We start from the raw sequence: 14305 nt of genomic DNA, 5'->3' as shown, positions 1-14305 counted from the left end.
AGCAGCAGTAAAATTCTTAAAGAAATACAGTCCCCCTCTGCCTCTGAGGATTGATTTTTGTCTCTTATCAGTTAGTAAAAAAATTTATCATTGACAGTTGTAAGGCTAGTGTATTTAAGGTAACGTTGCACTTCTTTAATTGCTAACAAAAAAAATGCAATTTAAAACTCACCCTGTAATAACTTTCATTTCTTAATGGATTTGCTAGATGCGTTAAGTTATTCTGATTATTTAAACGATCAATCATTGGATTTCTGACGTTATTGTTTTCTGTAAATAAATAAATTGGTTATTCTTTATTCTATAGTTACACAACAAAAAAGAGAAAGAGAAAAAATGCATACCAATGTGATTTTTATTATATGGTGGTTTAAATATAACAGTATTATCTGAATTTTCGCTGGCACCAGAATTTTCTCCATTTCCAGGGCTATCGTCTATTTTACAACCAAATGTTTCAGTGTTTGCTGAAATGGTATAAATGAATTTTTTATTTAATTTCAAATTATGCCACAAAAATTTTAAAGACTTTTCAAAAATTCGTTCGAAGAATTTGAAAACTTTACCAGAAGAATCGGTGAGCAAACTCGAGACAGATTCACTTCTATGAGCTAATTTCCTAGCAATGGTGATAGTAATGGCTCCAGGTACAGGACCATCAGTTCTCAATAAAGCTCTACGTAACGTTTCCATAGCGCTGGCATTCGATTGGCCTAATAAACTTACACCATTCACATTCAACAGCTGGTCATTGGTTTTCAATCTTCCATCTCTGTAAATAAATTCAGGATGTAAAACGTGAGTGGGGGAATTTTAATTACTGACACAACAAATAGACATTCATACTAACCTAGAAGCAGCTCCGCCATGAATTACATTCTTTACAAATATTCCAAGATCTACCGAAGATGAACTATTACTATTTGTGGTACCATTTGGAACATTATTACCACTCGAATTACTAGTTGAAGAAGTTTTCCCTTTTACGCTAACACCTGTCAAATTTGATATTTTTTCCAGTAATTAATAAGATGTTTACAATTATGATACATAATGAACAGACAATTACAAATTACATGTCTTACCTAATCCTGCTTTCTCAGAATCATGCACCGGTATGTCTAAGGTGATTATTTCTCGCTGTCTCCAAGGGTACACGCAACTGTCGTCCGTATTTTCATTAGAGCTTTTGCTTACCTAAAATTCAATTGAAAAATAATTCTTACATTTAAATAGGTACTCCTAACAAGTAAAAATTCTTCTTAAAAAGAGAGAAAATAGAGAAGCCATATTGCGTTACTGGATTTATTGCAACAATTTCCAATATTTATCCAACTTAAAATGAGTATAAGCCTGTAATGAGTCAATGCCCATATAAAAAGGTGCAGTTTTATGGGCGAATATCAGTCATTTAAATTTTATGTTCAGAATTCGTAAATTATAAGGTTGATTTTTATAATATTATAAGATCACAATCAAAAATCGACAGTTAACCTACACATACACAAAAGTAATATAAATAAACAAAAAAAAAAAGTAAAAAACTTATAAAATCTAATATAAATTCAATCAATTCTTCGGTTTGCGTCCGAAGAAAATGATGCTGTCATCAAATTCATTGAGCACAAGATTTTAAATTAGCATTGTCACTCATTACACGCTTCGGGTAAAGTTTTTTTTGGGATTTCTAATTGAAGATAGTATCTATAATCTGTGATAAGATAATTTATAATTTAAGTCAGAAGAATCATCACAGATGTGTTCATCACTTAATTGCATATCAGACTATATATACTTACTTGACTTCCTGAAGAAAGTTCTTTATCTGGGGCCTTAATGTTGTTAGGTGATGGAGTTGAAATTGATTCAGGTGGTGTATTCATTCCATCCTTCAAAGATTGAAAATAAATTAGTCAGAATCAACATTATCTTCAGGTAGGTTATTTCTCTGATTGTCCACTTACCAGACTAATGGACGTATTAGGACTATGAGGTGTATCCGCCTGTCTAGATACAAGCAATGTGACAGAAGCACCTGGTGGCACATTCCTTAGAATGGCCACCACATCAGCTTGAGTTTTACCAGATAGATCTGTACCATCCACTGCTAACAGTCGATCTCCAGGCCTTAAACGTCCATCTTCTACAGCCGCACCTTTCGGTAGAATATTTTTTATATATATTGGCGCATTACCACCAGCAGGATTGTCCCTAGTGGTAACACTAAATCCTAGACCAAACTGTCCCTTAACTAGGCTTATCTCTACTTTACGCCCAAGTTTACGTGTATTGCCAGTTTGTAAACTTGCTCCAGTTGCAGGCACTTTACGTGTCATGGCCATTTTACTGCCCATCAAACCAACACCTTAAACAAAGATACAAGAAAATCAAATTCTGCTCTTTCAAATGTATGAAGTTTTATCAGACAAATGTCAAGAAGACGATTATATGAGCCGTTTATTTTGAAAGTGGGGCAAGTCTATTTTTGAAAAAAATGAAGATAATGGTAATTATAGACAAAACTTAGTATGATCTTTTTATCTGGAAACAATTTAGAGTCAAAAAGAAATTCAGAATCTTAATATTTGGGAGATGGAAGTTCAGCTCTTAACAAAATTGTAAATACGTTTAATTTAAAAATGGTGCAAGTCCATCTTAGGTTGAAATTATTTAACCTTACAGCAAAATTTAACTCCGGTTGCTGTATGGTGAAGCAAATGTGATGGTTTAACATCATGTCTTATCTATCTATCTTTGATATTGGTAATCGGTGATTGTACAATATTTCATAAAATTTATTATTATTTAATAATAATAAGTACATCTTAATTTTGTGTTTCGATAATAACACCAACATCGGGAAATTTTAGTACTATTGGCTCTGAAAAACTGTGAATTGTATAACATTCGACTTATATTATCGGCTATCAAGTAAGTTGTGCTGTTTTGTGCTCGGTGAACGAAAAAAGTTTCATTATTTGAAAATTAATAACGGATTGTGGTTTATTTTATAAAAAGAAAAAAATGGCTGAAACCGATTACACCGGTAATTATAACTCTGATGCATCTGAAAGTGAATTTGGTAGGTAACAAATATAAAATAAAAATACTTTCCTGGGTAATAACGCCATTTCAATGAAATCCTCTTTTGCAAGTAATTTTATTATTTTTGTAGAATAAGACCCATGACAATCGGTAATAACAGAAGAATCTTGGATTCAGAATCTGAATACGAAGGCAATTCGGACCAAAACATTCAAAAAAAGAAGAAGAATAGTTGAACTATTGATTAGTATTTTGTTTTTATAGTTGAAAAAAGATTGATACGACTGAAATATTATCCATTTAAATCAACGATAACAATAATTCATTAATTTTGAAAGTGAGGCAAGTCCATTTAGTTATAATAAAACCATTATTTTTCTTAGTAAGCACTATAAACACTACTGGATTATAAACTTACATTATCTAACACCACAAAATACAAAAAATATGCCTATTATTAATATTTACCAATATTTTTAAATTTATTGAACCGCAAAACCTTAAATAGCTCGAAATAACAAAAAATGGACTTGCCCCACTTTCAAAATAAACGGCACAAAAAGCCTAACTTACATCTTTCTTCACCTTCTACCATATTGACAGGCTCAGCTCTTTCTTGAGTTAACATTGGTTTTGGAAATACAGGAGGAGGTGGTTGTTTTTTGGATCCACTATTTGATGTTCCTTTTGTACCTTTTAAAACACGCAGTCTTAATTCTTGACTGCGCAACGAATCTCGAAATATTTCTTGAACCCTGAAAATAACAAAAAAAAAAATTATGTTTTTACTTTACTTAAAACTTAAAAAAACGGAGAAAATAATGAGTGTACTTGAACTTAAAAATCTACATACACATTAAATGGTTGTTGTATTAGATTATTTCCATTGATCTCAACAATGCGATCGTTGACATTTAATCGGCCATCTGCATCTACACGACCTCCAGGTTCAACGCCTTGTACTAATAAACCTCTTTCTCTGCCTAGTGAATCGTAATCTGGTACTACATGTAGTCCTAGACTACCGCCTCCAGTATCTAACACAATATATTCTGTTCCCTCCCTAAAATATTTGTAATATGAAATATTTATATTTATTTGTATATTACATATACATTGCAAAGAAAAATAAATGAATATTTTAAGCAGAAGCACAGCTGGTTATATTTGAAATTTTCTCCTCTTTTAGCGGTACTTCGTTTTCTTTAATTTCTATAATTTGAAGTAAAGATAACTTAATATGAAGAAAATACATTTATCAATTATGATGAGATTTTTTAAAAGTGATTTTAAAAAATAAAATGAAGTTAATGTAACGTTTATTGATGATTAGTTGTACATTTTTGAGTTCCTGGTTTCTGTTTACTTTTAAGACTTTTCGTCCATAAATTCAGAAACTAAAGTTTGAAACTGTCTGAATTCAGAAAAATAAACGTTTTACAGTAAATGAAATCAACGATATTAACTTGCACTATTATATTATTGCGATTTTTTTCTGACCATAATCTCATAATAAATGTATGGTCTGATTGAAGTTCTGAAATCTACCATCCAATTACACTTTCATACAACACTTGAATATTTCAAGATTCTCAAATTATCAAGAGACCAAAACTCGATTCTAAATATTAGTTTTTCTAGAGGGGAAAAAGTTTCAATATGAGTACACGATATTAAAAAGAAAATGGTACCGATATTATAAACTTGCAATTGCAACAAACAACCAAACCATTAAGGGGTAACTCAAGTATTTTCATCTATTTCAGAACGTCCGGGACAAGATCGCCATACTTTTTCTCACCGAAGTAAGAGAAAGTAAAAAAAGATGTAGCTTAGAAAAACAAAAAGGAACTTCTAATCTAAATTACAAGCCTAATCTACCATTGTGTTATTTCTTGTATACTGATTGTTTCTTTATACACTAGTTTCACATTAGTTCTAATTTAATTGTTCTTTAATTGGACACATTTTGCAATAACGAATATTTTAATTTAACTATTTAAGGAGTCGTATTACATACTAAAGAGCAATCTGTATTTTATTAGTTGCTACAATTAAATCAATTTAAATTATTAATTACATTTTTTCAATTAATTATAATTTGAATACAATTAAAATTTTATATATGTGTTTACATTTGATAATTACTTTCACAATCCAATGATAGATCAATGATAAATAAGGAAGATATGCATCATTTAGGCGTGTCTAAATATCTACATAGCTCAAATAAATCTACAGCGCAAAAATAGGCAAATATTAAGTCATACGTGTTTACAGATCTGACCTGATGTAACTGAAAATTATTTCATAGAAACCTTCATTGTATCCGTGATAGCTTTTAAATAATTATTAATAAACCAACTGACTAATCACTGGGAGCGTTTCTTGTTTACACAAAATTTAGAGAGGTTTGATATTGTAAATAATATTAATATTATTTCATTTTGAGAACGTTTGCTTGCAAAGTACGTTGTAAAGAAAACATTTAATAAATAGGAACATCTGTAATACTTTTTTTCGAGATGATTGCAGAAAAATAGAATAAATCTTCCCAAGGACACCTCATTTCTTTTTTAATGGATTTGTGGTTATCAAAAACCTCGCTTGCTGTATATTTCACTCTTATTGTAAGAAATTATTTTAAAAAAAAACACACCCTCACACAATAAAATCTAAAATTCTATTTCTTCTTATTTCGAAAAAATTAAGTCCATCACAAGACTTCATATTTACAAATAGCGGTAAATAAAATAAAATGCGCTACCTTGGTTCACAATCTGGCTGGGGACTACTATTCGCTTGGCCCAAGGGCTCTCTTCGCTTATGCTCTCGCGGTAATGATAATGATTGCATTCGATTGTGCAGCATAACTCGGTCGGCTGCATCGCACCAACGATATCCGCTAAAAGGTAATACAAATGGGTTAATACAAATAATATAACTTTCTCATACTGTGTTACAATTCTTAAAACTAAACCTTAATGTATATAGCATGTCAACAGAGGTGTTGACTGTAATTTCTCAGATTAGGAAAAGTGTTAAATAAATAAAAATTAGAAGTCTTGTAAAAAGAGATAATTAACAACCAGCTCTATAAAATGAATTACCATTTAGTCTATTGACTGTTTTGAGATTACCGAAGGATCAATAAGGGATATTAAAAAAAAAATCTGACAAAATTTTATCTCTACACGATTGAGATCGATAACTAAGTTGAAGAAATTCTTAACAACATTGTGAAACATACTGAATCTAGCCACTTGTGAGAGGAGTTCTCAGTCCTTATTTCGGAGTTTGTAATGAAACGTTGAAGTCGAACTGCAGATATATTGAAGAAACATGGCAACGGTAGTCGCAAATAAGTGAAGGGCTTTGGAGTGGTAATGATTTACCAACGCTACAGAGTTGAGAAGAAGAATAGTACAGTGTTAACTTATATGAAGATAGCATTACTAAGGGACTACGAAATTAAAAATGTTCTTTGAACAGTCCGTCAGAATAATGTCAATTACTCTAACTGCATTCATGTGAACCATTAAATATCAGTAAAAGTTCCAATTTTGAAAAATATCAGGCTTTGAACTAAGCTAGGCTACTAGAATGGCCAGAATCAACAATATTCTTATTGGGATTGAAAAAATAACTGCCATTTCAGTCTAGTAAAATTTATTTTGCCTAGCTTTCGACCTAGGGACTAGGTCATCTTCAGGGCTGTGGAACATATTTACAGTTTGTTAACAATAATTATATTAAAATGAAGTTTTATTATACATATTCATTTCAATAGAACCATGGTTAACAAACTGTAAATATGTTCCACAGTCCTGAAGATGACCTAGTCCCTAGGTCGGAAGCTCGGCAAAATAAATTTTACTAGACTGAAATGGCAGTTATTTTTTCAATCCCATTGAAACTATGAATCAGTCACCAAAAAGAATGAACAACAATATTCTTATTTTTAGGAATTAGCTTGGTGGTAAGACAAAAAGATTCAGGAGACCCTGAATAGACCCTATTGGCTACTTTTTCTAGAAGTCTCTTACAAAACTCTCTGACGAGGAATATGAAAAGTGAAAGAAATACCTTGGTCTGAGTAAAACTAGGTTTCGAATGCTAGATTGTCGACTAAGGAGCACCTTAAAAAAGCAAGACCAAGGTGATAGTACTGAAGATCTGTTGGATGATAAACAAAGCTCAAATACACCATTTAACAGACTGTGCTGCTATCGTCAAAGTAGATTTGAAAGCCTGGAGTGTTGCCAGGTTCTGGAGGATGATGTATCGTTGCTAGAACCCTCTCAGATTTAAAATTTCTCACATTTTAATTTGGTGAGAGTATTGTAAGGTGAATCGTCTCATCATGCACTATTAGGGTGCAGTGAATCTATAACTTCCCATAAAAAAAAAATTTGCCTATAACGAGAGAACAACTCTCCGTACAGGACCCGATAGGACTTAAGAGAAAGACAAAAAAATAATTAGAAAATAAAATTAGAAGTGAATAAAACTACTTTAATCTGCATTTCACGAAGGTCTAACAAAATACCGATTTCACTCTTAAACTGAGTTCATAGATATTCTTGCATAACTGTAAATGTAAATGTAATGTAATTTTCAGGAAACGACAGACTTGGGAGTTACGAAACGTACGAGTAAGTTTCAATATTTTTTATAAAACTTTACTCCCCTGCTTCAAATAGTTTTGAAGAACACAAAAAACTATAAAGAATTTTTTCCTTTCTCTTTAATCATTTTACATATTTCCTGAACAATTACATGACCCAAAATTTGTTAATAAAAAAAAGGAGCAAGTTTTTTAAAAATATTTCTACAATTAAAAGTACCACTTACAATATAAAAAGAATATTAACTAACTTACTTATCGCCAAAAAATTGCATAGAAAGCCGATTTGAACCATCTCTAGCAAACGCTTGGGGCGGTCTTAAGGCTACTGGTTCTTCTTCTTCCAGATGTGTTCTCCATTTGTCCTCGTAACCGTTCAAATGATGATGTCCACCGCCTCCTCTATCGTCCTGAGATGAATACATTTCTTTGTCATTAATTTTTATTTAGGAACAAACAAAAGCAAACTTGTCCACTAATGGTAATATCTGACAAAGGAAAGAAATAAACGAAACCTTTCAATTTACCATTTGCAATATTTGGTGGTGGGAGATGAATGAACTCATGAAATATTAAAGCGTTTATATAAACATCCTTTCCAGCTAATAAACAAAGCTTTTTTTAAAGAAAGTTCTTTAGTTCACTATAAACAATGAACTAAAAGGGAATGAATTGATTTGATGTTATTTAACTTTTACTCCTTCGATGACTGTGAAAAAATGACTCACTAAAATTTATTTTAAAGAATCATTATACTGACATTGCATAAAAAAAAGAACTTTTGTACCTTAAAAAAAATAAAATAATCTTATTTAAAATGAAAAATAAAATAAAAAAAAGCTGCGATAGCAATTAATATTTTAATTACAGCTTGATAGTAACTATTAATATAAAGGAACTATTAATAGGATAGATTTTCAACTTTAATGCAATTGTTTATCATTATCCTCATAATAAACATCGTATTACGAATCTTAGGTAAGGGATAAGCCCAAAAACAAATGCTAAAGATCAATTAAGAGGAGTAATACGCCCACTTTGTCCACATCCTTATTGCGTAAAACAATACTGCAATGTACTGTTCTTCTCATCCTACAAAAGGATATTCTTTTAGCACATTGTTTTTATAGATTTCCAAAAATGTTCCTACATTAAATAGACCGAAGATGGCGGAGGTGAGCAGCCGCTAGATTGGCAAAAATAGAGTGAGAAGTCAGAAATACTTTTATTTACTAGGTCTGGGATTTGATTTTATTTTTGCCCTATTCTTTAAAAGAAAATATCTATATAGGAGAGAGAGTTTCAATTATGAACAACAAAATTTAAAAGATAAGAACCCCTTCCAAAACAATAATGTAAACCACAGATGATAATGTCATACATACTATTATCTAAGAACTGAGAATACTCAGGTTATTAACATGACCTTGCCTGCATATTCGAATTCCTTGACTGTCAGTATCGAAAACTGTAGACAGTCATCGTCCATTTAAAGGCAAAACCAGCTACCAACTACAAAGTTTGTTGATTAGCTTATCACTAAGTATTTTTTAAATATCAGGTAAAACACAAAACTGGTTTACTATTTGTTTCTTAGAGAAAAAGAAATACTATAAAGATAGTTGACACTAAAGCTCAGCAACACTAGGACTAAGATATGTACTCAACATTAAAAGTACTCTCTCTCGACTAAATTGTTGACAGATATTTCTGTATAAATACATGTAAATACCAGTTTATATAGCTCAATATAAATTGCAATAAACTGAGTCATCACTGAATTCTGATTTAAAATGAGAAGGTTAACTAATTGTAGTTGAATAATAAAAAATAGAACTCATTACAACTGATTGATTGGAGGAGTGGCTTTTTTTTTACAATTCAATACTTTTTCTTTTTTTTACAGTTAGTTTAATGCCATCTTGTTTTTTTTTGTGTGTAACTTTACCTAACTAAACACGTTCTCTCTCTGTGTTAGTAGTGTGCTATTGTCACTTTTATTTTTCTAGCTTGTATAAATTCCAATGCTATCTTCACAGTTTATTCTGTTATTGTTGTTAATGTTATAGTGATTCTAAAGTTTCACAAGGTCATTCACAATAATTACAACAAGGGAAAATAAATACTTCTCCGCTTTTCATTCAATTTACTACTTTCCAATAAAAAGTGACATCTATTCTTGAACATTTACATTATTTATTTTTATTTAAACACTTTTAAATGAGCAATATCATTTTCTCATTCTTCCTCACTAAAGAATTTGAAGAAAAAAAAATCAATAAACACACAAAAAATATAAAAAAAAAAAGTTGAACGAGAACTAAATGCAAAAGAATGAGTAGTCCCCAGAAGTTGGATTAAATTTGACCCAATTATTGCAATATACATTTTAAAACTGATAACCAGAAAAGTGAAGGGGAAATTTTATAGTAAATTGTTTCTTGTTTAGTGATAACACAAAGTATTTCTCACTTTTCTTGATAAATTTTAATTTAACGAAAATGTTTTCCATTATTTAAAAAGGAAACTTTCATTTGCCATCAAGAAGAAAACTGCACGCTTTCAATTTGGACATCGCTGCAATAAACTCAATTATTTGCTTGCACCCAGATTTTTAGCTGAAAGTTATGGTGGAAAAGAAAATAATGAATAAAAAGATATTATGAACAAGATTATTATTATTTTACTTTTCTTCCTGGAGGTCTATCTCTTGGTTCGGTAATGATAGGGGCTGCTGACCATCTCTTGGACGCGTCACTCGTTGGAGGAGGTAGTCCGCCCACACAGTGACCATTACTTCCGCTAGTGACTCCTGAAAATAAAAATAAAAAACACTTTATTTTAGAAGAACTGTAAAATTTGCCAAGCGCGATTTTAAAAAAAATGAAATAAAAACGAGAATGTTCTTTCACGCTTGAACTTCAGAAAAAAAGTATACTGTTCTTTGGCTTCCTTGAGAAGTGTGCACATTTAGCTCAGTTCCTTATTTATGTATATCTATCTCTAGATAAGTAGAAATCTACAGAATTCTCCACCAAAAAAGATGAATTCAGTCAAGAAAAGTGAAAAATCATTTACTATTATCGAACAAGTTAATAGATTTCATCTGACGCCACATCAACGCCACCTATAAACAAAGACTAAAGACAACAATGGACACATTATACATTATAAAAAATATAATGTACATTAAAAGGAAGTCAGCCTGAAAATCAGTATAATTCTAGAAACGAGTTGACCAGTCCGTAACCAGCAATTGTACAGACATATATATTTCTGCGAGGACAAGTTGAGGAGAACTAGCAATTGACCAGCTTAACCTACCAGCACTCACTAAGTTATACCTAGGAGGGTTATAACTACCAAAAAACAACTAAAATCTACCAATTAGAGTTCAACTTCATTCATCTCACCTTCAGATTAGACTACATTCATTTCAAGACAAACACTCCCCCAGATCTCACTAAAACTCATAATAACTAATCTTACTAATATCATTCAACTCATTCAACATCATCAATGGCTGATGAATCAACTTGTGATGCATGAAAATCCGAAACTGTCCTGGGCAAAATTAAAAACATGCTTGCTACTAAAAATCACATTTCTAACTATACTGCACTAAAATCACTCCTAACCTATGATTACTCTAAAACCAATACTGATATTAAAACTAAACCTACAAAGTTCCAAGAGGAAAGGCAAACATTCTGAAGTCTTACGAACTTCTAGTGATTCTTGGTTTTGGAGATGGTGTTTAAATACACATGGATAAGAGAAACTATAATATATTATAGAATTAGCGTATTATTTATAAAATTACTTCGGTAAAACTTAAAAATTTCTTGTGAAGCATTAAAATACGAAGTACTAATTCACTGAACAAAGAACACTTCTCCGAGTACAATTACGACCTTGTAAAAGTGGCCAGCTTAGTCTAAAAAAGACTGCCACGTCAGAAGATGACCTTAGAAATTGAATAGGTCTCTAAAAAAAAAGTATCTATTACTGCATAACAATGACTCTTACATTATAATTATGTATAAACGTAATAAAAATGATTTCAATTACCATTATTTGGTATAAGCTGATTAAGTGCAGGTTCGCTTCCTCTTCTAACTTGTAACGGTCCTGGAACTCCAGAGGCTATCTGTTCATTTGTTACTTCTATATCAGTCTGAAATTTCTCGCCTCCCTAAAGACAGTAACAGAATTAGCACTCATAAAATGAGAAACTGTGCACTTTATAATGGTTTCTGAAGAAGTGAAAGGATATTTGAAACAAAAGAATGACAGTTGGAGGTTGGTCCTCTAAGATACCTTAAACTTAAATATGTACCTATCACCTCTGACCCTTTATTCAGTTCTTTGGTGAATTTCAATAAAAGTTCGTCTGATTTATAAATTAAGATGAACCACTTTAAACAGATGGTAATAAACTACTGAAACCACATCACTTAGCGAAACCAAAATATCTACATAAACTAGAGATTCATTAGAAAGACAACATTGACGTGGATGATCGAAATAGCTATCAAAATTACTGTTGAACAATTACAAATACATTTTAAATGAATTCATTCACTTTCAGTACGCTAAAAATGACAACACGCATATACGTTAACGAGCATTCTGCTTGTTCTACATGAGGAGGTTGTCTAAAGGTTACCCTAAGGTTTATAGACGGTTTGTAGAAGGCGGGTTTTTTTGTATATGTTCTGATTTTGTTGTTGACTATTTAGTTTACTATTTCTAGTAAAAGTGAAACTATTTTTGGAGTCTATTTTCTATGTTTTTCTATTTTAACTTTGTAATTAATGACCAACATTATTACTGTTATTATTTTAAAACAAAGAATAATGTAAGGTATTCTAAAAAAAATAAATAATAGAAAACAAAGAAATATGTAAGAATAATATTACTTTAAACATGACAAAGTTAATGCAGCATTAATAATTACAAAAATAATATAACTCACAACTCAAAAAAATTAGATATTTTTTGTAAAAAAAACTTTTATTAAAAATGGTAAAATAAGAAAGTAGATAAATAATTAGAAAGTACACTGACTTTAATTTGATTTTTTTTTTTTTAAATAAAATTTACGAAAAATTACTACGTTACAACTTTAAAAAATAACTCACAACAATTAATTCATAATTTGATACTTAACTTGATAATGTGATATTCATTAAAAGAGCAAATCCTAATGAAAGCAATTGATTTTGTTGCAGACTATTTAATGAACTTTTTCTGCTTCTTTTTACCCATCTTCGTGTAACTTATAACGCAGCGATGATTTTATAGCAAAATGGGTTCCTATGCCTTGAAAGGTTTAAAAGAGGGTGTACAAGGGAAAGAGAAAGGAAGGTGTATAAGGGAGAGAAGATCTGGCCTTGTAAATTCGCTAATAATTACTTATAAAACCTGTCCTAAAACAACCTACCCAATAATTAAGAAGTCTTTTTATTTTTTTTAATTTTACCGTTAATTTAATATATATATTTAAAGGTATAAACACATTTAATTGTGGAAACTTTAAGTCAATAATGAAACATAATTAGTAAAAATTAAGATTTAAAAAATGCAGACTTGTCCTAGATGGAATTAAGAAATGATTATTGCAATTCTCCTCGTTTTTCTCGGGGCTTGCTTAGAGAGGAAACTAAATTGGAACTAGCACCCATCCAGTTTCTTTTACCATGGGAGAGTTTGCTTCAGAATATCTTGGAAGGATAAAGAGGGAATTTTTTTTTTTGGCTTGACGAGGGATAACCCCTGACTCTGATTCTCACCGCTCTTCCACAGATCTTCCTGGGTGAGTATAGTTTCAACCTTGGGAGTCCAGGGGAAACTGTGGAATGAGTGGTGAGTGGTTTCCTGATAGATGAGTGCTAACCAATCTACAATGAAATACATTATTTGGGAGTGCGCGTGCTTAAAGATAGAAGTTACTAAGCATTTATCTAAAAAAAAAAAGGCAATTTCAACAGGATCCATTAATTTCCTGTAATTTCCTAAATTCGGTTAAAATAGGGAGGAAATTCAACTATTTTTCCTACGCAGCCAACCTACATGTGAACATTCAATTTGATTTAAAACGATCTTATGTGAAACTTATGCCCATTACTCGCAGAGCAATAATTAGCCTTGAATAGTTGAAGAAGCAAACAAGTGAATAGAAGTTCAAAAATAATTTAAAACATACATAAATGGCTGACTAATGAAATAATATTTTTTTAATTAGATTCAAAGAAAAAAAGATATAATTAATTAAATAAATTTGGCGCTATCAGGTTATATAAACACTGTAGATAATTACCTTAAAAATGCCATTGTAATTTTAATTACATAGCATGATGAAACATCAGCTGTTCCGATAAATATTAATTGTACAAGGGATCATTTTTAAAATGTATTTTAATGGAATCATATTCAATTTCACTTACATTTCAATCAACTTTTTCCATGGTGGATCTGGTTGCTGCTTGATGTAAAGTAATACTTGAACAACACTTAGTTTTAAGTTCTTTGTTTAATTCTAAGCACTTAACTTGAACACATCAATTTAATTAATTGTTCATAAGATGTTTATTTATAATAATAATAATTTAAAATAAAGTCTTGCAATGC

The 14305-nt window shown here is 30.8% G+C and overlaps 1 protein-coding gene across 12 annotated transcripts in view; it reads right to left on the bottom strand.

The window, feature by feature from the left end:
- Positions 1–14305, bottom strand: part of baz (par-3 family cell polarity regulator) — a 144146-nt gene that overhangs the window by 13235 nt on the left and 116606 nt on the right. For 10 of the 12 annotated variants that reach the window (XM_074113892.1, XM_074113901.1, XM_074113890.1 and 7 more), the window contains 13 exons: positions 11744–11867; positions 10360–10484; positions 7928–8082; positions 5813–5950; positions 3899–4108; positions 3619–3800; positions 1965–2365; positions 1800–1889; positions 1086–1197; positions 851–995; positions 567–772; positions 345–467; positions 173–270 (listed from right to left, as the gene is read on the bottom strand). In XM_074113892.1, the coding sequence (XP_073969993.1) occupies positions 173–270; positions 345–467; positions 567–772; positions 851–995; positions 1086–1197; positions 1800–1889; positions 1965–2365; positions 3619–3800; positions 3899–4108; positions 5813–5950; positions 7928–8082; positions 10360–10484; positions 11744–11867 (2109 nt within the window). Of the gene's footprint in view, positions 1–172; positions 271–344; positions 468–566; positions 773–850; positions 996–1085; positions 1198–1799; positions 1890–1964; positions 2366–3618; positions 3801–3898; positions 4109–5812; positions 5951–7927; positions 8083–9103; positions 9125–10359; positions 10485–11743; positions 11868–12011; positions 12288–14305 lie in introns of those variants that run through there. The other 2 variants (XM_074113902.1, XM_074113900.1) reach the window with 2 other exon arrangements.

The sequence above is a fragment of the Rhodnius prolixus genome, unplaced genomic scaffold (genome assembly GCF_049639745.1).
Source record: "Rhodnius prolixus isolate KJV_2025 unplaced genomic scaffold, Rpr scaffold_7, whole genome shotgun sequence".
Lineage (NCBI taxonomy): Eukaryota > Metazoa > Arthropoda > Insecta > Hemiptera > Reduviidae > Rhodnius > Rhodnius prolixus.
This window is presented reverse-complemented; position numbering and strand designations above follow the sequence as displayed.